The 24,696-nt window shown below is 36.1% G+C and overlaps 1 protein-coding gene and 1 pseudogene across 4 annotated transcripts in view; one reads left to right on the top strand and one right to left on the bottom strand.

Moving 5' to 3' along the window:
• Positions 1 to 24,696, top strand: part of ADAMTSL1 (ADAMTS like 1) — a 391,854-nt gene that overhangs the window by 16,338 nt on the left and 350,820 nt on the right. For all 4 annotated transcript variants that reach the window (XM_015594546.2, XM_015594545.2, XM_006918348.3 and 1 more), the window contains exon 2: positions 13,426 to 13,553. In XM_015594546.2, coding sequence (XP_015450032.1) covers positions 13,426 to 13,553 — 128 coding nt within the window. The remainder of the gene's footprint in view (positions 1 to 13,425; positions 13,554 to 24,696) is intronic.
• LOC112485029 lies at positions 9,950 to 10,068 on the bottom strand (annotated as a pseudogene).

Raw genomic sequence — 24,696 nt, 5'->3', positions numbered from 1 at the left:
AGGAGACCCTTTATCTCTCACCACTGAGAAAGTGGAAAGTAAAGGCAGGAAAGGACAAAGGGGGAACCATGAGATAAAAGTGACTTGGTTTTAATAAGAGGAGAAAGTGCTCTTGTCTTAATAGCTCAAAGAATGCTGATAGCAGCCGTGTGTGAAATTGATTTCTGAGGCCCAGCACCAGAGACAGAGAGGCTGTGAGGCAAATGGGGTAGTAAACCATGATTTAGCACCTTCAGTTTCTCTGCTTATTACAAAACAGGCTTTAAAAAAGAAGCCTGTGGTGCACTTCAGTCTTGATATTGTCTGTGGCCAAGATCCATTTTAATATATTCCGGAGGCATTTCAGGGATTATAACGTTACTTTAGCATCAGTCTATTAACTTTTCTCATTGCTAAACATGGTTAATGCAATGCATATAAATATTATTCCTACTACTAAATAATATTGAATGATTCTGAAGGAAAAAACATTTTTTCTTGCTGAAAACAAGAAGGCGATGGACTCAATATGCTTGCACATTGAAAGCAAAAATTAAATATTTGCTTCTAGTTTATCAGTCATTGAGGGTCAGGGAAGGACTCACAGGAATCACAAAACAAGGTATTATATTTCATATGCTAATAAACATTTAATAAGTGGCTTCGCTAATGGCTCCTTGATATTGTCATTGAATTTACAAATAGATGGAAGATTGTATTACTTCCCACATGTACAATACTGAGTGATATTTTTCAAATATAATTTTAAAATGCTAACAGTACAGGAAATTTAGCCTGCTTAAAAATATACTTTTCCTGAACTGGACTGGGAGATAGGAAGAAACCACTGGTATATATGTCTCTAATCACCAATATTGTTTCCTATCTTGACGCAAGTAGATCTGTACTGTTTACAGATAATGACAACAAAGTATAACCAACCAAGGAAAGTCCTTTTGGAAAACCAAAATCTTTCTTGCAGTGTTTTAAAATAAGGAACTACAGTCTATACTGCACAATATAGGCTATTATGTTTGTGAAGTGAATAATAATTTAACTAGAGAATGCTTTCCTTGATTGCTGTAGTTACAACAAAATCTATGCTGCCAAAGCAACCGACCCTCAATCGTTACCAATAAAAGACTTAATATGTTGAAAATATATCTGGAAATCTGAATATTTTAGAATGTAACCACTATAAGTTTTACCAGTAGAGAGCCACAATAAGAGTTTCTGTTTTGCTACAAAACAAATTATGTCATGAAAAGTACTGATATAGCTAATAATAGAAATGTCATAAAAGGACAAAAACATTCTTTTTTAACACTTAGATATAGGAAATAAGCCAATACAGAAACTGCACACTATTTCATCATTTGGTAAACTTCTGCTCACAAGTATTTACTGATCTTCAAATATTTAAATAGTACACATTTATCAATAAAAAGGACAAAGTATAATTCAGCATTTCTTTTATTGTGCAGAAGTCACTAGGATTTCACAGACGTTCTGGATGCTGACAGTTGTATTAGTAAAGAAGATGAGATTCTTTGTCTGAAGAATTAGTTTCTAATTAAACAATTCTTAGAGTTGAAGCAATAGGATCATCTCTACCTGAATTTCATTCAGCAACCATACTGGTCAGCTCTTTCATATTTTAGCACTTTTTATTTTTAAAATAGTCTTTACAGCAACCCTATGAGTTAAATCAAGCAAATGTTCATATCTCATTTTACAGGTTAGAATAAGACATTTTTATGGCTGGGGATGTCTTAGAAGAGATGAGGCCAGAATTCCTTCTTGGGAAAGTGACCGAACTGAGACACAGAGAACAGAGTGGCCTAAAATACCAATGTGGCCAAGTTCAGATTCCCAGCCTGTGTCCCTGTTTAGAAGTTTTTGCCATCAGTATTATTCATACCCGTTCTCCATTTTAAAATTAGAAATGCTCACACACAAAAAAAAAATTGGTTAAACACTAATCATCCATTGAACAATGATCTCTGTATCAAGCTCTGTATTAGACACTGTGAGTCTAAAGCTATATCACATAGTCCCTATCGTCAAGGTCTCATATCAACATTTTGCCTCTATTAATTTCCTTTAAACATCAGAGCTCTGTAACTTTAGGTTTATTTTTGCATGACATCTAATGGAAATATATTCTCCCCAGTTCAAAACCTTACTTTAAAACTTTTATCAAAACTTGCTTCTATCAAGTCATTTTTTTCCTAATTAATTCTGCACAAATTTAATTTTCCTATGATCTATGATTGTCTGCCCTATAGTAACTTTTGCATTCATGAAAATAATGGTTTAATTTTTCTTTTTTTTTTTTGGTAGAGGCCCATGCATTTAAGTCAGGGCTACCTCACCCACCCATCTTTATTCCCTCCTAATCGCAGCACACTCATCTCCACAAAGCACTGCTTCGCAAATATTTCAGAAGAACTGACTATTGTTTGCTCAGTGATGAGGGCTCTTTGGCAGACAATCATCTAGGACTTGGGTTAGGCTAGATTAAGGCAAGATGTGACAGGTGAATCATCTTTCAGCTTTAAACATTTTTTGGCACATTTAAAGTAGGAATAAAAACATGTGAATAAGCAGAAGTCTGATCTTTTTATTCCACAGGTTCGATTAATATTGTTCTCCCTTATTCCCTTGCATATCTGCAGCCTCTACATATATTTTTGCCCTTTCTGTCTTTAGAGAGTCTGAATGTGTATGAACGAGGAATATGCACTGAGACCAATTACATATCTGGTGTTCCGCAAGGCACTGAGTACATCTTTGTCATGGCCCCTAAGAAACACAGAGTCCATTCCTGGGGATAGATGTGTAAATAGGTAACTACGGCACAGTGGCTGACAAATGCTAACATAGCCACATTTATAAAGTCCTACAAATGTGCCCCAAATACGCTGAAGATACAAGGATTGATTCTGTCTGGAGATTTGAGAACGTTTCACTAGATGACATTGGAGCTGCCTCTTAAAGCAAGAAGAGTACACAAGTTGAAGAAAGTAAAATGTGTGGAGATGGAGAGGAGGGAAATCTAGGCAATAGCAGGATTGTACACGGACACCTCAATGCAGCCTGACTGAGCAGTAGTACCAGGAGTGTAGAGGACATGAGCAATCAGGAGCAGCAGAAATGAGTCTAGAACTTTGATTTCCAGTCAGGTTAGCATGGTTGAATGCCACACTGATAATCTGGACTTTATCCTATACCTAGGTTCTTAACCTTTTTTTTTTTGAGAATCTGACAAAAGCTATGAATCTTCTTTCAAGAAATATGATAATAACACACATACGCCAAAAATGTTGCATACAGTTTCTGAGTCCTCATAGCCCATCTGGAATCCATTAGTAGGTGCTACCAGCTCTAGGGAGTGGAACCATAGAGAGTCTCTTAAGGAGTGAACAGTTTAGCTTTGTATTCTAAAAAGATAACTGGCAGCTGTGTGGATGACAGACTGGTGGGAGGAGAAGCCAGAGGTCAAAAAATCAGATGGGATGCCTATTGCAAAAGACTAGGCATGAAATGCTGGAACCAGAATTAAGACAGTGAAAGTAAAGATGGAGAGAGTGGAAATAGAAGAGAGAAGCATTTCAGAAGTGGAATTGGTAAGACTTGGTGTCTGATTAAATGTAGAGAATGTTGAGCAATCAAATATTTTGTTGTTGTTTATCTTACTTTCCCCACTAAATTACAAATCTCCTGAAAGGTATTACTGCACCAGACTGGACTCAGGGAAGTCAGCAGAAGCAGAAACATAAGCATTGCAGAATTCGAACTTAACATTCATAAGTAAGCCACAGGTGCCTCCATAAACCAAGAGGGGACATGTCATGGGGCAGTGAGCCCTGTGGCTAATAGACAGTAGACACAGAAAATCAAATAGGAGGTATTGAAAATGGTGAACCTGGATAGGAGACAGTCATTTCAAAGCAGCAAGTTAACTCGCTGGTTGCTATCTGTGCCTTACTTACAGGGCTTTCTGGCCCTAGAGCATCTAGCGGGTATAAATACTGAATAACTCTGCTGATTATGGGCATAAATCTACACTAAGCAATTATGATGCGTCCGGGTAGCTGCGACTCTTGGTTGATTTGCTTTACATGGATGATGGGAAAGTATTAGGACCATAAGTAGACCCTCAAAATGATTTACTGCCAAACTACAAAACCTATAAAACTGTTCCAATAGTCGAACTTATGCCTACAGCTACAGGTTAAAACTGGAGGGAAGTATTATCTATTGAAGATGGTAATTGAAAGAGCTATTGCTTTTTAAAATGTGCATCCGAGTTACAGGTGCAGTGTTCTTGACAACATTCATCTCGTAACGTGGAAGAAGGGGGTGGTGATATACACATTAGAACTGGAGAAAAGAAGGAAGTCCTAGAACAGGAACCCACTTGGAAATTTTAAGTAGCTAGGCATATCTTTCTCTCCCTGTCGTCTTTTGCTCGCCCCACCCCACCACAGCCACATGTTTCTTCTATGCCCTCTGTATGTTTTTGAGGAACAAATGACAAGTACTCTAGGATTTAAAACAAAACGTACTTCTAAAGCATTTCGCCATCTATTAAACATTTGTCCACATATCTTCATTTTCTTCTAAATGATAAACATAGGAATTATTGCAATGGTAACTGAAGGGAGTTGAAAACTAGAAAGCATCACCCCTGCCCTCACAGAGTTTGCAATTTATTGGGAAGATAATTGTTACATAAAATGATAATCCTGAAGAGCTATAAAGTCCTGTGTTCATTTTCATTTTTTTTCTGTACTAAATCTTACAAATTGATAATGCGTTGGTGTAACATCGAATAATTAAGCAAAGGATTGAGATAGTAGGAGGTTATCATTCTACTTTTCTGTGTAAAGGGATTTAATGTGAGCAAAAGTAAAGAACATTGAAAAGTAAAAGAAAATATAATATTGAGTCAGGGAGGTTTTAATTTTCAAATCCGAGCAAATGTTCACCCTACAGTACCTGAGTGGCCCTTGAAAGAGAAAGCAGCCAGCCATGAACATGGGAAGGGAGACTGAATGACACCCAGGGTCCTATGGAGCTTCATTCAGGGCCATTTCTGCAACAATCTTTATGACTCAGGTGGCACCATGGTCAACCAAAGAGATAGGAAAGTTCTGCCAAAGCCAGACTTAAGTGGCATGAAGGTAACTAATCATTTCTTCCAGCTTTTCTATTTTCAATTATAATTTGGGTTTTTGTTCATCAAACTCCAAGCCATATGAATTTATTAACCTTCCTGTTTCCTCAGTGAGTCACAGAGCGAGCCTTTTCCCTGTCAGAAATTCTTTCTCCGTGATTCCAAACCCGAACATGTGCTGTCCAGAGCCTCAGATGTTTCGTTAGTTCTGCAGATGTTTTGTAAATGCATTTCAGCAAATTTGCCAGTGCTGCAGAAACTATGGCTGATTGGAGTCACAGTTTGGACAGAGCTCGAGTTAGATTAGATGGAAACGGAAACTGACACTTCTAACTGGCTCACCAGGAAGTCAAGAATTCACAAAAAGAGCAGAGAAGGAATTTCATTTGAGGGGGTGTTTCAAACATGCCAGCTTGGGGAGTGGAGGGGTGTGGAAGCCCCTGGAGGTGATTCTTCACTGTTTTCCTTGGTGCTCAGCCTACGTATTATTTTCCACTGGAGACTTTTTTTTTTTTGTAAGTATAGAAAAAACAGCGACCAAGAAGAGCAGCTTCATTTTCAGAACTCCAGGTAAAATGGCTTGAGTTTCACACTTGAAGTGAAATAGCATAAAGGCTTCGAGATATTCCTCCAGTGCAAGGGCCAAGAAGGTGATGACTGGCAGCACAAATATGGGAATAAATGATTTTTTTAAATTACTGGAGTTTCTACAGGATACACTTCTCCTATTGTCCAGTTTTCCTTAGTGAAAGAAGTGGAATTACTGGTTTTAGTCTTCTAGTTGAGCAGCCCCTAGGTTCAGGAATTCAGCTGTTATTGTTATTATAAAGCAAATTATTATAGTGGAAAAGGAAAACTAGACTGACAGGCTATTTCTAGTATAAAAACTCTAAATCTCCCAAACTATATATATATAATATATATAGTCCATAAGATATAACTCCCACATATGTATGTGTATGTATACGTATATGTGTATATGTCACAGATTTCCTAAATACTAATTTTTGCTCATGTTAGCAATTATTGATTTTAATTCATCTGACTGTGAAATTATGTTCTGGCAGAGCTTTCCAGAATGCCCTGGGATTCCTCAGCAGTTCCCTAGATGAACTATAACCCAGGCTTGTCCTTGGATAGAATGCAAAAAAAAAAAAATCAAGTTATCATAGTTCTAAAATGAAAATCTTACTGAAGCATTTGACATCTAGCAGAGTCAAGTTTTTGTTTCCTAAAAAGTTATGAAGCTGTCTTAATTCCATCTCCAAGTTTTTATTCCCAGATTGGGAAAGAATTCCGAGGACAAAATAATTTTTTAAAAGAAAAGCAACAATATTGGTTCTTGTTCTATTAAAAAAATATATACGTACTGATAAATGCTTTTTAAAATGCAAAGGAAGGTCAAAACTTGAAGGCTAGGCCACACAAAAGATTATCAGATATGTGTATAAAACCTGGCTCCACGGGGCATTAGCTGTGTGACAGGTGGGGTGTGTGTACATATTTTTGGCATAAGTAGAGAGAGAAAATAATTAACACTAACGTGCCAGAAACTATACTAGGTACTTTACATATGTTCTCTCAGTTACTCTTTATAATCACCATAGTAGAAGTACCAATGTTCCCATTTTACAGATGAAGAAATTCTGTCTCAAAGAGACTTCACTATGACTTTACCATGTCCACTAAAGTCTGTTTGACTCCAGAGTCTGTGCTTTTTCTCCTGCACCATGATGCAGATTGTTCAGCCTCTCCAAGCTGCAATTCTTTTATTTGTTAAATCAGAAAAGAACTTTCTAACTTGACGTGGCTCTTTGTGAATATTAAATATGATAATCTGTGCAAATTCTGGCATACTTCCTCACACACAGGTACTTAGTAAATCCCAGCATTTTCCCCTCACCACCTGGGTTCTGCAGGCTTAGGTGCAATTAGGTGTCCAAACAGGAATATGAAAAATGTGTGGTGTGTGTGGGCGGGGTGGGGGGTGACGGGGAGGAACAGTGAAAGGAAAAAAGGAAGGCAGGTACCTGAAAGTCCTGTGCCCAGAAAGCTTTTACACCCTGTTACAGAATTGACTTTTCTTCTCAGTAGCAAGGGACAGGCATCATGCAGTGGCCTCTGAAAGACTGTGTGCTGTGTCACTGACAGTTCATCATATCCCCCAGCAGTGCAGCTGTGATAAGAACCAGATGATCTGAATTTCCTCAGCAAAGCCAGCAGCAAATATCTGGGGAGGCACATGCCTCAGTATCCACACACTCTGCTCTTTAAGAAAGTACATCAAAAAGCTAATGGACTTTTACAAGAGTCCAGTTACTGCCTAATGTCTGTAAGCTCTCAGGAGCAGGGAATCATAACCCCTACCACATACAATTGGCAGCAGAACCAGTATTCCAAGTTGTTAAAGAAGCCAAGGATTAGATAAGATTTATAGAGACCTGATGTGTGTAGAGGAGCTAAGAATGGAATCTGCAGATTCATTTCCAAAGCTTGGTCCACGCACAGAATGTTTCTGTGTATGGATTTCTGCGCTTTGCATGGGCACACCGCGGGAAAAATGGTTCTCTCATCACTGGAGGACTTACCCCTCTTTAATTTAGAAGTGTGTGATATCCATTTTGTACAGTCACATACACAGCTCCAGATGGCTTAAGCTAAATATTGTCTGGGAGGAGAGGAAAACCAGAGACTCAGGTGCCTTCTTGCTGATCTTGAAACAGTAAGAATTGTTCTTTGCCGTGTCCCATAGCCCATTTTGCTACTTTTGAGGATCTGTTGATGTCTGAAAAACACTTTGCTTATAATATAACTTCATCTGTTGTATGACTTCAGTTTTGCAAAAACCTATCATCCATTTCCTCAGCACCCACTTTCTTTTTCATTTAGTTCTATATAGCTTGGCCTCTTGTTACGTTTGGAAAAAATATTTTCCAAGTACTCTGTGTGTGTGTGTGTGTCTGAGCAAATATGACTCCAGTCTTTTTATCGATAATTTGTGCTTCACCCTAAAACATCTTTCATAAGTCCTTGATAACCTGTCCAGGTTCCAGTAAGAGGTTTTTGAATAAAGTGGTATATGGGAGGTCATTCTAAGGTAAAGTATCTACTGGGCAGTGAGATGCTTGGAAACTATTGCTTCATGTGATGACTCAAAGTATTTAACTACTTGTAGCTGTCAGGCTTAAAACTGATCACCTGAGACTCGGTTGCTGCATTTGGCTCTGAAATCAACCACAAAACTATCAGATGAAAACCACATTTAGATAAGCCAGTAATGGCAAGAAAATGACACCATTCTGAGGTCACTGGATTTAGAGAAGCTCTTCTAATCTTTCTCTAATATTCTTAGGAGGTATTTACTGATCTATGGCTACAGTCTAAAGGCATACCTCAGAGATACTGCAGGTTTGGTTCCAGACCACCGCAATAAAGTGGATATGGCAATAAAGCAAGTTGTAATCTTTTCGTTGGTGGAGGGTCTTGCCTTCAATTTGGGAAAGAAAAAAAAAAAACTGTGAAGTGCAATAAAGAGAAGCACAATGAAACAAGGCATGCTTGTATATTCCATGCAATGGGATTTATAATGGACTTTTCCCTTGAGTTTAATATCATGCCGTTTTGATCTTTCCTGATAAATCTACTGGTGAAACATTGGCTTACATACAGAATTTCATGATTGCTTTTAGTTCTTGGTCAATTAATAGCTACAGACCATCATCTCACCTGACACTGTCGTTGAAATGTCCAACACTGATGTCAGAGATGAAATCTCTTGATCACTATGTTTTTATAGCATCTATGACCTTGTTTCTGAAATATTGAGATTAAAATATTGCATTTATGTGATAGAGATTAAATTGAGAAACGTTAGCTGGGATATACTAGAAACACTTAGATCTCAGAAGCAATCATTGTTGCTTTGGGGCAACTCATGATCTGTTTCTTACTTTCTTCTCTCACTTTCTCTTGCTAGATGTAATTCAGAGTTTACACTTAAAAAAAATCCCACTATGGAGTTCAGAGGACTGCACATTCAAAAGTAAGAGAAATAACCATGAGTCCCACCAGGACTAGGCACAAAAGTTGTTTATATTGAAGGCCCTCTTAAAAAACTATAACAAGCAAATACTTTTAGGTTCTTAAATGACCTAAAAGACATTGCTGAAATGTCATTTTGGGTTATAGATGTAAAAATCTGGGGCAGTTAAAGAGGAAGAAAATCACTTTACTTTCTCGAACATTAAATCTGGATTCAGTTGAAATAAATTGTTTGTTCCAGTTTGAGAAATAGGTCCATGACTCCCTTCTGGGTTAGCATGCAATCTTTCAGAGAAATGTGGGTACTTGATATGTCTGATTGTGCTGAAACTTGTAACTTGCGATGAGGGAAGATGTTTAGTCAGTGAAACCTCACCTTAGAGCCGTTTTAGTGTCTCTTCAGACAAGGCACGTGAAAATATCAAGCAACTTTAGCACAGAGTTTGAAACAATTTGCTTCTCTAGAAAAACAAAATTTCAGTTATACGTCATTTCCTACATAGCTTATCCAGAGAGCAGCCTCCCAAGGACTAGGCATTCTGGTGTTTTTATCTCACACAGAAATGGAGTTCACATGTGAATACTGCATGTGGAATTTTTTTTTTCAGTTGTAGTAATTGCATAGAATCACTCATCTTGTTTGTTTGTTTGTTTGTTTGTTTATTTGTTAGGCAAGGCAACCCTTGGTTGATCTGACAGATTGCAAGAACTTTGTCAGCTTATAACCCCTTATTTATTTATTTTTAACACCTGCAGCACCTGGTCTTCCTAGATGGTCTCCCATCCAAATACTAACCAGGCCTGACCCTGCTTAGCTTCCGAGATCAGATGGGATCGGGCTTGTTCAGGGTGGCATGCCTGTAGACTCATCTTGTTCATTTTAATTATTTCATGAATGCTAGCATTTGTGATGTTGGTTTTCATCTCAGTCATATTTAATTCTAATAACATGAGGAAAATTGCATTGTACAATGTATATTTGTCATACAAACAATCACTACGTCAGACAAGTACTCTCAAAGAACCACCTTCCAATCATGCGGAGCAAACAAAAAGGGAGTCAGGAGATGAACCATAAACTTATTTAAAATCTAAGGAATGAATTACTGGGTGTATAGAGAAGAGACTTGGTATATATACTTCAATGGTAAATAGGTTTTTCTGTCTCACTATTTAATTAAGTCCTGGAAACAGGGTACCCTATATTGCCATGATTAGAGATTGATTTTGTTAATCCTAAATACCAGACTTCTGAGATCAATAAACACGTTCTTTAGAAAGGCCAGGCTCTGCAGTAACCGATACGTTTCTGTTACTCATTCTATACCACATTTTATAGGAGCCTCAAACTACTGGCAGATCACTTCACCAGGCCGAGCAACGTGGCAAGTGGCTGGGAGGTTTGACTGTGGGAAAGTCAGAGTTTGCAGGGAGATGATACCTTAAGAAGTCAGTGTCTCAACTGAGCTCAGCAGAAAAAAAAAAAAAAGCACTCGTACCCTCCTAGTGTAAATCCTAGAACTTTTCAGAGCACATAAATGTTTATAAATGAGGTTAATAATACATAATGTTAATAATGTTCCTAACAATGGCAAGAAATGCTTATACAGTATTTATTATTTAGTCCCTATGAGTTTTTTAAATGTATATATGTATTTTTATTTTGCTATAATACATATAACATAACATTTATCATTTTAATCATTTTATGTGTACAGTTCAGTGACATTAAGTATATTCACATTGTTGTTGCAACCATCAGGACCATCCATCTCCAGAATCATTTTCATCTTCTCAAACTGAAAATGCTATTTATCTTCCCTTTCCCCTGTCCTCAGCAACCACCATTCTACTTTATATCTTTATGAATTTGATTATTTTAGATACCTCATGTAAGTGGAATCATACAGTATTTGTCCTTTTGTGTCTGACTGTTTCACTTTGCATAATATTGTCAAAAGTTATCCATGTTGTAGCATGTGTCAGATTTTCCTTCCTTTTTAAGGATGAATAATATTCCATTACCTGTATATACCACACTTTGTTTATCCATTCAGCCACTCATGGACATTTGGGTTATTTCCGCCTTCTATGCTTTTCATATACTATTTTAATCCTCATAATGTCTCAGTGATATGGTATCTTTGTTATCCCCATTTTGTGATAAGAAAACTGAAGCTCTGATACCAGTATTCTACCCCAGGCTGAGCAGGCCCGCAGTCCTTGCTCTTAACCACTCTCTTCCACTGTCCTTCCAAATGATTTAAGAATCTTAATAAAGCATGTACCAGTTAGCCAATCCATGATACAGCACTCTGGGGCCAGGTTTCTGACTTAACTTGTACCAGTTTTAAAACTTCCAAGAAGTAATTAATTTGGCAACTGAGCCCCATAGCAACTGATTTATAAAGAATCCTGTTGCCGCAAAGCAAATAGTTTTTGGGGGATAAGAAGATGTTCTTTTCTTTTTCAGGGCCCCTCCTGCTTGGATGATAGAACCCTGCATATAACTCTGTAGGGCATGAGAAAGTAATTTAAAAATGATAAGAGCTATTATTTGTGAGCCTGCTGTATGCTGGTCACTTTACTTACATCCTCTCAAGTTTTCACAATGCTTTGTGAGGTTACCCTCCTGTCGCTACCTGTCCCATGCTCTCCAAGTAGCCCACACTGTCTGCACTCTCTTCAGAGAGAAAACTGGAAATGAAATTGTCATATTGGCTAACAGGCACATTTTCTAAATAGTTTTGGAATTTTAACATTTGTCATATGAATATCTTTAATTGATATGAAAAGATGCCACCTTTAATGTTTGGATATCACATTTGGTTTATTCAGTAAAATAATTTGGGCCCAGTTTTCATTAGCTTCTTGTAGAGCAGTTGCTATAGACCGAATTGTCCCCTCCCCATACGTATACTGAAGCCTTAACCCCTAATATATTTGGAGATAGGGCCTTTGGTAGGTAATTAGGTTTAGATGAGGTCATGAAGATGGGGCCCTCATGATGGGATTAGTACCCTTATCAGAAGAGACTCCAATAAGCTTGCTCACTCTCCATTCTGGTAGATGGTGGAGGTCATCTGATAGATGGTGGAGCACACAGTGAGAAGGAGCCATCTCTAACCTGAGGAGAGACCTCTCACCAGAACCTGACTATGCTGCACCTTGATCTCAGATTTAATCTCCTAGAACTATCAGAAAATTAATTTCTGTTGTTTAAGCCACTCAGGTATTTTGTTATTACAGCCCAGCAGACATACATATATATGTGTTATATATGTATATGACATATTCTCAATTTATAATAATGTAATTATAGGCAACATTTATTAGTGCTTTACTCCGGAATTAGTCCTAGGCTAAGTTCATTTAGCTAACCCTGTGTGCGTGTTTGTGTATGCATGTGTGTGCATGTGTACTACATAGTGATAATAGCTTCATTTCGTAGAGAGAGATTGAAGTGAAAGGAGGTGGTAAGTTAATTGCTGAAGGACATACAGTAAAAAGCAGAATCCATATCCAAACCAGACACTTTCTAACTCCAGAGCCTGTTCATTTACTGTGGCACAAATTTTATCTTTGACTTTTCTGTATAAGAAATGTGAAGCACAACATTGAGGCCTGGATGTAACGATTCTCCTTATGGTAAATGCTGATTTCACTAGGAAGCCTGTCAATAACAAGCATGTTTATCTGTCTAAAGTCAGTCAGCACTCTACTAAAGTTACTTTGTGCAATTATTCTGATTAACAAATCCGAAAACGGGGAATAACATTGCCTCATTACAGAAAACTCATTGCATAAAATGTCATTTGGGAAAGCAGTGCTGGTATGCACACGTCAGTCTCCTCAGAGCAGAACATCTCCGAGAGCAGCTTGTCTCTTCACAAAGAGAGGAAGACTCGGTACATGAACTCTGGGCAAAATTGTGACTTCATTGCAATTTATCTTCCACTAACCCAGATTCCTATTTTGGGCTCCTTTTTCCATTCGCTCTATTAATACAATCCTTCGCCCCCTTCATTTATGGCCCAGGGTCTTTAAACTCAAATATACCTCTCCCCCAACATATATACGTTGTTAAATTAGAAAGACTCCGATGTATGCTTTCATCCCCAGAAAGATCACCATGTACAGACGTACATACCACCCACATTTGAGGACACAAGTTTCAGGGCGCACTGGGGACATGATACTGACCATCCTCTCATTTCTTATAGAGCTCCAGGACAACACGCTCTGAGGAGGACAGGGACATTCTGTGGGATGCCTGGGGCCCATGGAGCGAGTGTTCACGCACCTGTGGTGGAGGCGCCTCCTACTCACTAAGACGCTGTCTCAGCAGCAAGTAAGTACCCAGAGCTGGGCTTTCGTAAGGCGCAGAGGTAGCAGGTTCGAGGCAGACTCTTGTGGTTGGAGTTATGCAGAGTATTTTGTTGCACACAAATCTGGATGAAGGAATGAAAGGATGGTACAAAGAATTAAATTTGTTCATCTTTAGCTAGGTATTTGCATACTCATATGATAAGCAATATAGAATTTCATTTACGAAGCAAATTTTTATGTATTTTCATGTTAGAACTAGAAGAATTTATTAATAAAAATGGATCTAGTACTTTTAGCTCCATAATATATTTTACTTTTTGCACCACCGAACAATTATGGTGACAATAACAGCAAAAATATTAACATTAATAGCATATTAAGCTTATGTTTGATTCCAGTGTTACCACGTCCTCTGCAAATGAATGGATATCCCCACTGCCTTAGAAATAATGGCCAGAAGTTCCCTGAGGTCATTCAGTTCAATGAAGGATGAGTTTTGACTGTACGAAAATTTGGAAGAACAGAAATGCAGAGGGAATTGGGGCAGGAATAGTGAGAGGGATGATGAAGGTGGAAATGAGAGTGGTTAATGGTTTCTAAATTGAAAAGGCCTAAAGTGTTAAAATCAAAAGTTTTTACTTAGAATAATAATAATTCATAACTGTTTCTTGAGCTTTCTGTTTCATAACTAGATTTTTCTCCAAACTATACAATATAAAGTACCATGGTAATATTTTTCAATGAAAGGTTTTATTTGACAGTAAAAAGTGTTATATGTGACAAGAGGTTTGATCAAAATTACTATATATTATAAAACATGAAACAGGAGAAGGAAGAAATATACATGTGCTGATTCTCCTAGACTTTTCATAAACAAAAAGCAGAAAGTGGTAAGATGGCTCAGGAAAATGTCAATTTATTCTAATAAGAGTGAGAATCTCTCAAAATCAGAGTCTAAGTCTTATTCCTTTCTATATCCCCCAAACCTGCACAGGGACTGACAGATATTCGAAACTCAATAGGTGTTTCTTCATTGAATCCATTGATAACTACAGACCGTTTTGGTTCCAGATAAGTCTCAGTGGAAATGGCATAGCCTGAGAAAGATGGCCAAAGGGCATATCTTGCAAAAATCCAGATCAGCTCTGGTATTTTGCTATTCTGGAGTTAAGACCTGCACTGAAGTTGAGTCTATTGGATTGTATAACTAGCGTATACAATAGACCCATCTTCAGCACAGATCCAAACACCGGAATAGCTAAATATCAGAGATGATAGATAGACCCCTGAGCTTATAACAAAGAATAGACCTTTCATCCTTATGATTCACGTATGCTCTTAATCTTGAATATCAAAAACTCCCTAAATCTGTGCTATATGATGCTACATGGTGATAGCACTGTGAGGCATAACTGATAACAAATATATATCAGTAAAGCCAAAATGTACAAATTTGGAATGTTCTTATTATGTAGTTTTCTCAAGTTAGCATGCTTGAATGTTCTTTAGGAATGAGCCAAAACATGTGTCTCACAAAACTAGTAAGAAATGCATGAGAACTTTCATATTGGCTCAGTGATATGAATGTTACATTGTGAGAATCTTTTATTGAGTGAGAGACTGTGAAGCAATTTAAGGAATAAATTAATATCACAAGTAAAATTCTGTCATTTAACATTTTACCAAATATTGATGTTATGTGAAATTCAAAAATACAATTTTTACACATGGTAAATGAAAACTCCAGTTGTTAAGAATTTATTATGATACTATAGAAGATATCCATTGTAATATACTTACAATGAATTCTAAAGATATAAATTCTAAAATTATAAATATATAGAATACATATCTCTTTTTGACTTTCAAATATTGAAAAAAATACATTCAATAAATATATACAGAGCTGGAAAGGAAACAAAAAATTGGGTGAAGACTGGACTACCCATTCTTTAGGAACTTAAAGAAGCAGGGAAACCCCTCCAAACACATGGCATTTCCAAATCCAGTAAGAACATAAAGAAATATTAAAGGAACAGACTGAGTGACTGAATGGACCTATGTACCATTTGTCTCAAGAGAACCCGAATGAGGACAGCTTGGCATAAACTGACATCTCAGCATAAGCTCTATTGAAAGATGGTGTCAAAATTTGTGCTAGGGCACAGATAAATAATCCTGTTATGATTTTTTTTTTTAAATGCACACTGGCCAAAGTAAGTCCTTGGCCAAGCCCAGAGTCGAAGTCAGAAAGTGAAAATGTTACATGGAAAAACATGAGATATAGGGAGGCTGAAGAATTGGGACCAACTTTGAATTTTACCATGGATGGTCTTTTATGACTTTCTTATTCATTTATAATGGATAAGGAACTCAATAGATTTTCTCTTATCTCTGCACTTCAGATTTAGACATTTAAATTCACTTCAGTCATCTCATACTCCTGACAAGGATCAAAGGTATGAACACATTCCTTTGAGGCCCGGCAGGTGACTGGAAAGTGTGTAGTGGTCTAATGGTAAGCACTCAAATTCAGCCCAAATAAATTCCCTCCAACCTGCTGAATTAATCTGCCAGGCCACTTCTTCAGCCTTGGTCATATGCCTTCTCCAGTCACATTTATGTCTGATATTTTTAAGTCTATCAGCTAAGAATAATTCTATTCCCAACATGATAGAACTGTAAAGAGAGCTAAAATACCCTGATTTCATGGAACAGATAGTAACTACTCAACTTCTGGAGTTAGTTATGTTCCCTGATGGATTGGGAGTTTGTAAGGAGGCTTGGTTAACCTGAGTAGACAACATCTTAACCGAGTGGTCGTTTGATGATTACAAGAATTAAAAAAAAAAAAAAAAAAATTGAAGGCAAAGCAGAGTGAAAATATAGACAAGCGTTAAATATTAAATCCTTCATTCTGAACTGGCAGTGCTTGATACCGGGGGTGAGGGGGCAGCGTTGGGGGGAAGCACTGACCCAGGGAGATACTGAGCAGATTTTTTTCCTTATCCTTTCTCTGAAGCTCACAAAAAGTAAGTGGTGCTTGATTTTCCCAGTTTTTGATATTGGAGCATTGATAATTGCTTCTATCTGCAACATTGGTTTGAGCAATAAAGGAAAGCACTGTATAAACATTTTTCTACAACATTTACTAATTTCTGTAAGATTATTTTAGATTCCACTGAATAACAACTGTTGCTAATCCTGTATCATTAAGTGATATGTAATGTGTACTTTTTTAAAATTAGAAAACATACTATACCTACTTTTACTTTATGATGGTCCTTTATTTTATTTCAAGTGAATTTGAACAATGTACCAACTATCTTGAAAAGCTGCTCCTTCTCTTTCCAATTCTTCACCTTTCCCATTAAATTCTCCGAAATAATAGTTCTAGCCAATTAATTTGTCTGGTTGGCCTAACATTGTGTGTTGTTTAGTGGAAACAGTCCTTCAACCTAAATTATTTAAGCATATATATATTTTTAAATTCTATACTAAAGACTGGTCTCTGAGAACTCCAGGTTTGTCTTCAGCCAGTTAATTTAGCTTTGCCCATAAGGATTTCCAGATGCATAAGACACTTAAGAATACTGTGTTTTAACATCATATAGACCACTGTAGTAGGTCTATGCCAAGACCTAGATTAAAGGGGGAAACTGCTGCTTATCCGAGATAACTGGATGCTCTTAAAAGTGTTGTCTATCTTTGCATTGCTGGCTCAAGAACATTTAAAGGTCTTTTATCACCTTTCTTACTTTCTGAAATGCTAAATTAATCTGCAGACTAGTTAATAGTATGGATTTATAGAGTAATATTATAGATGCATTAATACATTAAGACTACAAATATTTTGTTAAATCTCAATGGATTAAATGAAGAGCTTGTCAACTTTATATATATCCAAAAAGTTAAAAACAGCATACCTATGAAAGGTGAAAACACGTTTTAAAAGTCAATAAATTTTGAATCGAATAAAATGTTTTCGAGTTGAATAAAATTATTAGATAAACAAGAGATAAAATCATCACATTATGGAGGTGCCTAAAAAGGAAGATTATGGTGTTATTCCAAAGGGATATGGCTGCCAGAATGGTGTCAGGATAAACACAGAACAATTAAAATAAATATCCCCAAGGAGTCTTATCTCACAGGAATGGAGAGGATCATTCTAACCATCTCATTTCATAATAATTGAGCTAAGGAAAAGTAAGCTAACTTCTCTGATTTTTTAATTGCAAACACAATTTTTCTCCCATAAAAATATTGATACTTACACTAATATAAACCTTAGTTAGCAATTATTTTCTAGACCATATAATAATAAATACCAACAGGAAAAAATTTTTAACGTTAAGATTTGCCGCCTTAAACCAATATTTTTTTTTCTTTTAAAGTCATCTCATCTCTATCATATCATCCAATTAAAGCTCACGGGATTTGTTTTAAGTGGTTTTAGAACTTCAGTTCAAGTGAGCCCCAAAGCAAGATTTATCTGTTTTTCTTCATCTAGTATTGCATGTTATCTTCCTTGTTTTCCTTGGAAATGTTTGAGTTTTTGTTTAAAAGAAAGATATACAAGTTCAGAGTGGGTCCAACTACTCATGTCATTTGTATGAGATGGTCCTTTCATTGTGTTAAAGATTTCACATTTTGGGATTTATGTTTAAGAGTTTGCGGTTGCCTTCCTTTTACTTTTTGGGTCAAAGCCTAGTCTAAATGTATTACTAGGACTTCTAATATTCCAAATCATGTATCTTAGTGGAATTATTGTTCCAAGATGTGATCTCCTTTCAAGGAGGAGAATCCACTAAGACCAATGACCGAATGTTTGGGACCAATTTATGGCCTGGTTTATCCCATAAACCTGTTGGAATAAAAGATGGCTGGAAATCAGTGTAGTGTCCATAATCTTTACTAGCCATATTGGGAATCTGTAACTCTTGGCTGTTTTTTTTGTATGTTTATTTAAAAATTTATTATTTGGTTAATTCAAAAGCTCTTCTCAAGTTTTTATTTCTCTACAATTTTCTTTGTTTATTTTGTTTTGTTTTGTTTAATTACTTTACTGAGATATCTTTGACGTGTAAAAATTATATATATTTAAAATATACAACTTGATGTTTTGATATATGTAAAAATTGTGAAAAGATCACCACAATCAAGCTAAATGAATTGTTTGCACTTCTACATAGTTACCGTGCGCGCGCGCGTGTGCGTGTGTGTGTGTGTGTGTGTGTTGGGAAGATTTAATTTAATATCTGTCCTCCTTGCAAATTTCAAGTATATAATATTATTAAGTATTGTTGCCATGCTGTGTATTAGATCTCCAGAACTCATTCATTCATCTTCTGTAACTGAAACTTTGTACCCTTTGACCAACATCTCTTTCCTCCCTCTCCACTGCCCTTGGCAAACCACCATTCTACTCTCTGCTTCTATGAGTTTGACTATTTTAGATTCCACATATAAGTGAGATCATGCAGTGTTTGTATTTTTTGTGTCTGGCTTATTTCACTTAGCCTAATGTTCTCCAGGTTCCTCTATGTTGTCACAAATGACAGGATTTCTTTCTTTGTTGAGACTAAATAATATGCCATTTTGTGTGTGTGTGTGTCTGTGTGTGTATATATACACATTTTTTTTAATTCATTTATTCGTCAAGGGACATTTAGGTTGTTTCAGTGTCCTAGTTATTATGAATAATGCTACAGTGCACATGGGTGTAAATATCTCGTTGAGATCCAGATTTCATACACACACACACACACACACACACACACCCAGAAGTGAGGTTGGTGGATCATATAATAGTTATATTTTTGATATTTTTGGGGGGAGGGACCTCCATACTATTTTTCATAAAAACTTTACCAAGTTATGTTTCCACCAACAGGGTTCCCTTTTCTCTACATCCTCACCAAAACTTATCTTTTGTCTTTTTGCTAATAGCAATTCTAACATGTATGAGCTGAGATCCTTGTGGTTTTAATTTGCATTTCCCCGATGATTAGTGATGTTGAGCACCTTTTCATGTGCCTGTTGACCATTTATATGCCATCTTTTTGGAAACATCTATTCAGGTCCCTAACTGTTTTTTAATTGGGTTATTTGCTATTTTACTATTGAGTTGTAAGAATTTCTTATATATTTTGGATATTAAGCCCTTATAGGATATATATGGTTTGCAAATATTTTCTCTCATTACATAGGTTGTCTTTTCTCTCTGTCGATTGTTTCCTTTGCCTATTTTTGCTTCATTTGTCTATTTTTGTTCTTGCTGCCTGTGCTTTTAGTGTCATGACCAAACATCATTGCCAAGACCAATATCAAGAATCTTTTTCCTTTTCTTTTCCTAGTAGTTTTATAGTTTGTGGTCTCACATTTAATTTTTCATCCATTTTGAGTTCATTTTTCTATTTGGTGTAAGATAAGGGTCCAATTTTATTCTTCTGCATGTGGATATTTTGTTTTCCCGACATTATTTATTGGAGAAACTATCTTTTCTCCATTGTGAGTTCTTGGCACCTTTGTCAAAGATTAGTTGACCATTACATGCGTAGATGTATTTCTGGACTCCCTATTCTGCTCCATTGGTCTATATGTCTGTTTTTATGCAATACCATACTGTTTTGTTACTATAACTCTGTAACTTAGTTCAAAATCAGAAAGTGTAATGCTTCCAGCTTTATTCTTCATTCTCAGGATTGATTTGGCTGTTTGAGCTTCCATATGAATCAGTAGGTCACTTTAAGAGTATGGACTTTTAACAATAGTAATTCTTCTAATCCATGAACATATTTCTATTTATTTGTATCTTCTTTAATTTCCTTCACCAACATTTTATAGTTTGCGGGGTATAAGTCTTTCATCTCACTGGTTAAGTTTATTCCTCAGTATTTTATTCTACTTGATGCAGTTATAAATGGAAATGCTTTCTTAATTTCCTTTTCAGATAGTTTGTTGTTAATATATGGAAATGTTATCAATTTCTATATGTTAATTTTGTATTCTGCAACTTTATTCAATTCATTTATTCTAACATTTTTTTGTTGAGTCTTTATATCGGTGTTCTACATATATTATGTCATTTACAGAGATCATTTTATTTTTATTTGAGTACCTTTTAGTTTTTTTTTTTTTTTTCCTTGTCTGATTGCTCTGACTAGGACTCCTGCTGCATGTTAAGTGGAAATAGTGAGAGTAGCCCTCTTTGCTTATATGGGATCTTAGAGAAAAAGTTTTCAGTTTTTTCCTATTGATTAAAATTTTTTTTAATTTATTGGGATGACATTGGTTAATAATAATATATATGGTTTCAAGTGTGCGATTCGATAATACATCATCTGTATATTGCATTATGTGTTCACCACCCAAAGTCAAATCTTGTTCCATCACAATATATTTGATTCCCTTTACCTTTTTAAACCTCCCCACCTCCTTTCCCTTTGGTAACCACCATACTGTTGTCTGCGTCTATGAGTTTTTATTTGTTTCTCTTGTTTGTTTGTTTGTTGCTTTCAGTTTTATATCTCACATAGGAGTGAAATCATATGGCTCTCAACTTTTTCCATCTGACTTATTTCACTTAGCATGATATTCTCAAGATCCATCTATGTTGCCACAAATGGCAGTATTTCATCTTTTCTTACAGCCGAGTAATTGTGTTACATACATACAATGGAATGTTCTTGTTGATTTTGATGTTAGCTGTGGGCTTTTCATATCGGGCTTTTAATGTGTTGAGGTAAGTTCCTTTTATACCTATTTTCTTAAAGGGTTTTTTTCAATCATAAATGGTTGTTGATTTTTTTTTCAAATGCTTTTTCTGAGATCATGTGTTTATTTTTCATTTTGCTAATGTGTATCATATTGACTGATTTGCATATGTTGTATCATTCTTGCATCCCAGGAATAAATCCTACTTTGTCATGCTGTATAGTCCATTGAATTCAGTTTGCTAAGACTTTATTGAATATTTCTGCATCTGTGTTTATTAGGGATATTGATCTATAATTTTATTTTCTTCTGGTTTCTTTGTCTATCTTTAGTAGCAGAATGATACCATCCCCATAAAAGTAGTTTACAAGTGTTTCCTCATTTTTAAAAAAAGTTTAAGGATTGATATTGTTTTTTGAATGTTTAGTAGGATTCATCGGTGAAGCCATTAGGTCGTGGCCTTTCTTTGTTGGGAAGTTTTTGCTTATTGCTTCAATTTTCTTATTTGTTACTGGTCTGAACTAGAAAAAGAAAAACAAACTAAGCCTACAGTTAGCAGAAGGAAGGAAATAATAAAGATTAGGGTAGAAATAAATCAAATAGAGATTAGATAAATTTTTTAAATAAAATAAACTAAGAGCTGGGTTTTTTGGAAAAAATAACAGATGCTTGGCTATACTGGAAAAAAGATACAAATAAATAAAATCAGAACTGTAGGAGGAGACATTACAGTGGACATTTCAGAAATTAGAAGGATCATAAAAAACTATTATAACAATTGTATGCCAACAAATTGCATAACCTATAAAAAATAGATAAATTCTTAGAAACAAAATCTTCCAAGATTGAATCTCCTCAATTTTTATTCATTCATTTAATAAATATTTATTAAACATGTATTAGGCAGGTTGCTAAGTATAATTAAGGATAAAAAACCCAGGGGACAAGCTCCTGCTCTTGGGAATTTACCAAATTATTAAGTTTCTATTGATTATATTGAGTTTCTACTGATTATAGTTGCAAGACATTTTAAGAACTAAGATTATTTCCCCCGGTTCTGTAAATAGGTAATATTCTGTAACAGTGGTTCTTTTTCCTAGCTGTATTTTAGAATCATCTGGAGAGCTTTAAAAAATAAGCAATACCAATATGTGAGCCCCACTGAAAAGCAGTTAAAATAGAATCTCTGAAGGTGGAACCTTGATGTCAATAATTTTTAAAAAGTTCTCCAAATAATTTTAATGTGTATCCAGCATTAGAACTGCTGTTCTATTGGAAAAGAAAATAGTGAAATGATGAGGTTTGTCTCCAGTTCTGTGGAGATTTAGAAGTTAGGATAAAGAAGAAAAGAAGGAATTTTCTGATTAAAAAAAATAAAATTGTCTTTATGTTTAAATTTCTCACTCACGATTCTATGAAGTGATCCAGTCTGCAGTGTGGAAGGAAAGTGATGGACCCCAGCATGTCAGGACATCAATGTGGTGATTGCCCCTGCACTACTGTGAGCCAAGGAAATAACTTTTATTAGTAGTTATCCAGTCGTCTAGTATTAGTCAAGATCAGCCTTGCCCACAGTGGCGAATGGATTTTTGGAATTTTTTTCTATTATTAAGCCTGTAAATGTGATCTTTTAAGCCTCCAAGTTATTACTGAATGACTGAGTCAATGCCTAATGACTGGGGTGGTTTATGCAAATTCTTTGATATCCACCTCTCCTCACATTCATTAAATTTCTTATCTACAGAGTGGAGTTTAACTTTACACCTTCAATTCAGCATCTATCATTACCCTTCTCCACCTAAAAAAGAATAGCTTCCTGATCGTACTTGCATTCTGTTATTTCCTCTGTTTGGGCCCAACTTGTATAAGAAGAGGGGAGTTTAACCCTAACTTTTTTGTTTCGTTTCAACCACTGGGATGGATGATATTGTGGGGTGGGTGGTGGTATGTGGCAGGAAGCTAGGGGGAGGGAAGAAGAGAGGAGGGAAGAGAAAAAAAAAGAGGTTGAAATTAAAAATTTCTTCTTTTCTTCTTTATCCCAACCTCTAAATCTCCACAGAACTTGAGACAAATCTCATCATTTCGCTATTATCTCCTCCAATAGAGCAGCAGTTCTAATGAGGGATAGACATTAACATTATCTGGGGAGCTTTTAATAAATTATTGACATCAAGGCTCCACCCCCAGAGATTCTAATTTAACTGGTTTTCAGTGGGGCCCACAAACCCGTTTATTTTTAAGGGACAACAGATACTAAGAACAAGAAAAGGAGGATACCAAAATTGCATACATTAGGGGATGGCTGCTTTATCTAGAGGCAGGAAGAATAGTGTGATCCTCAGTTGAAGCCCATAACTCCCTATGACATCCTCAAATAGCTGCAGAACCAGTCCCTACCTCTGGGCTTTGAGATAGGACACATTAGAGGTCCTTTGAGATAGGTCAAGTTAGAGATCCTTTTCTACAGGGAGAGAGTCACATGTTTAGAAACTCAGCTCTCATAACTCTGTTTCATTGCCTCTGAGAGAACCTTTATCCTATTTTGTGGATGATCCCTTTTATTTTTTATCAAAGTACTAATTTTGAATCTTGGTCTCCTTATTTTCTAGCTATGTGACATTAGACCGGGTTGTAGTTTCTCTGGGATTTAGCTTGCTCATCTGTGACGTCAAGCAGACAATGCCTGGAACAGAATAGGTGTTCAATAAATATTTATATTGAACGAATGTCTAAGGTGCCCTTCAGCTCTAAAGCTGAAAAAGAGAGAGCCTTTCTCCTCCACATATGCAATCAAAACCCACACTGCTGCTAAATAGGAAGAAGAGCAAATTTTCTTTAAATACGAATGATTTTCAAGAAAAATGAGATTCTCCAGGCTCCCATTTTGCAACGGACATCTGGATGATATGGGCGGATTGAAGAACTTTTGTCTCTAGCCAAAATAATTCATAAATTCCCAGCTCCAGGGTTGTATGGGGTGAGGTTGTGAGAGTCCTAGAGTTTTATAATATACATTTTCCTCATGGGGAAGATGGAAAAGTTGGACTTGATATTGCTAAAACACATTTGTTTTTATTCTCATTCTTTGCCTCTTTTGGCTACTGAGCAAAATGTAAGATCATTTGCAAACCTTTTGGTATGTGTACATGTATTATAAAGTGCATGTCCTTCCTGCTAGTGAGTCTCAAGCCAAAGTCAGCAATCCCCCTGGCCTCCACTACTCGCCATCTTTCCGAGGGACCAAATGTATTGCAGTGACAAATACAATTTTAAGTAAATATGTGAAAATAAACATGTTCACAGAAAAGAGCCAAAGTTTCTTTCTTTGGTAGCTATTTAGTTTCATTTTAAACTTTTCATCTTTGGTTTATTATAGAAAAATTTTAATCCAGTTTCAGGGTTCAAAAAAATTAGAGCAAATATGAGTCCAACAATTCTTTGTGGCC

The sequence above is a fragment of the Pteropus alecto genome, unplaced genomic scaffold (genome assembly GCF_000325575.1).
Source record: "Pteropus alecto unplaced genomic scaffold, ASM32557v1 scaffold95, whole genome shotgun sequence".
Taxonomy (NCBI): Eukaryota; Metazoa; Chordata; class Mammalia; order Chiroptera; family Pteropodidae; genus Pteropus; species Pteropus alecto.
Note: the sequence above shows the minus strand (reverse complement) of the source record. Positions and strands in the feature narration are given on the sequence as shown.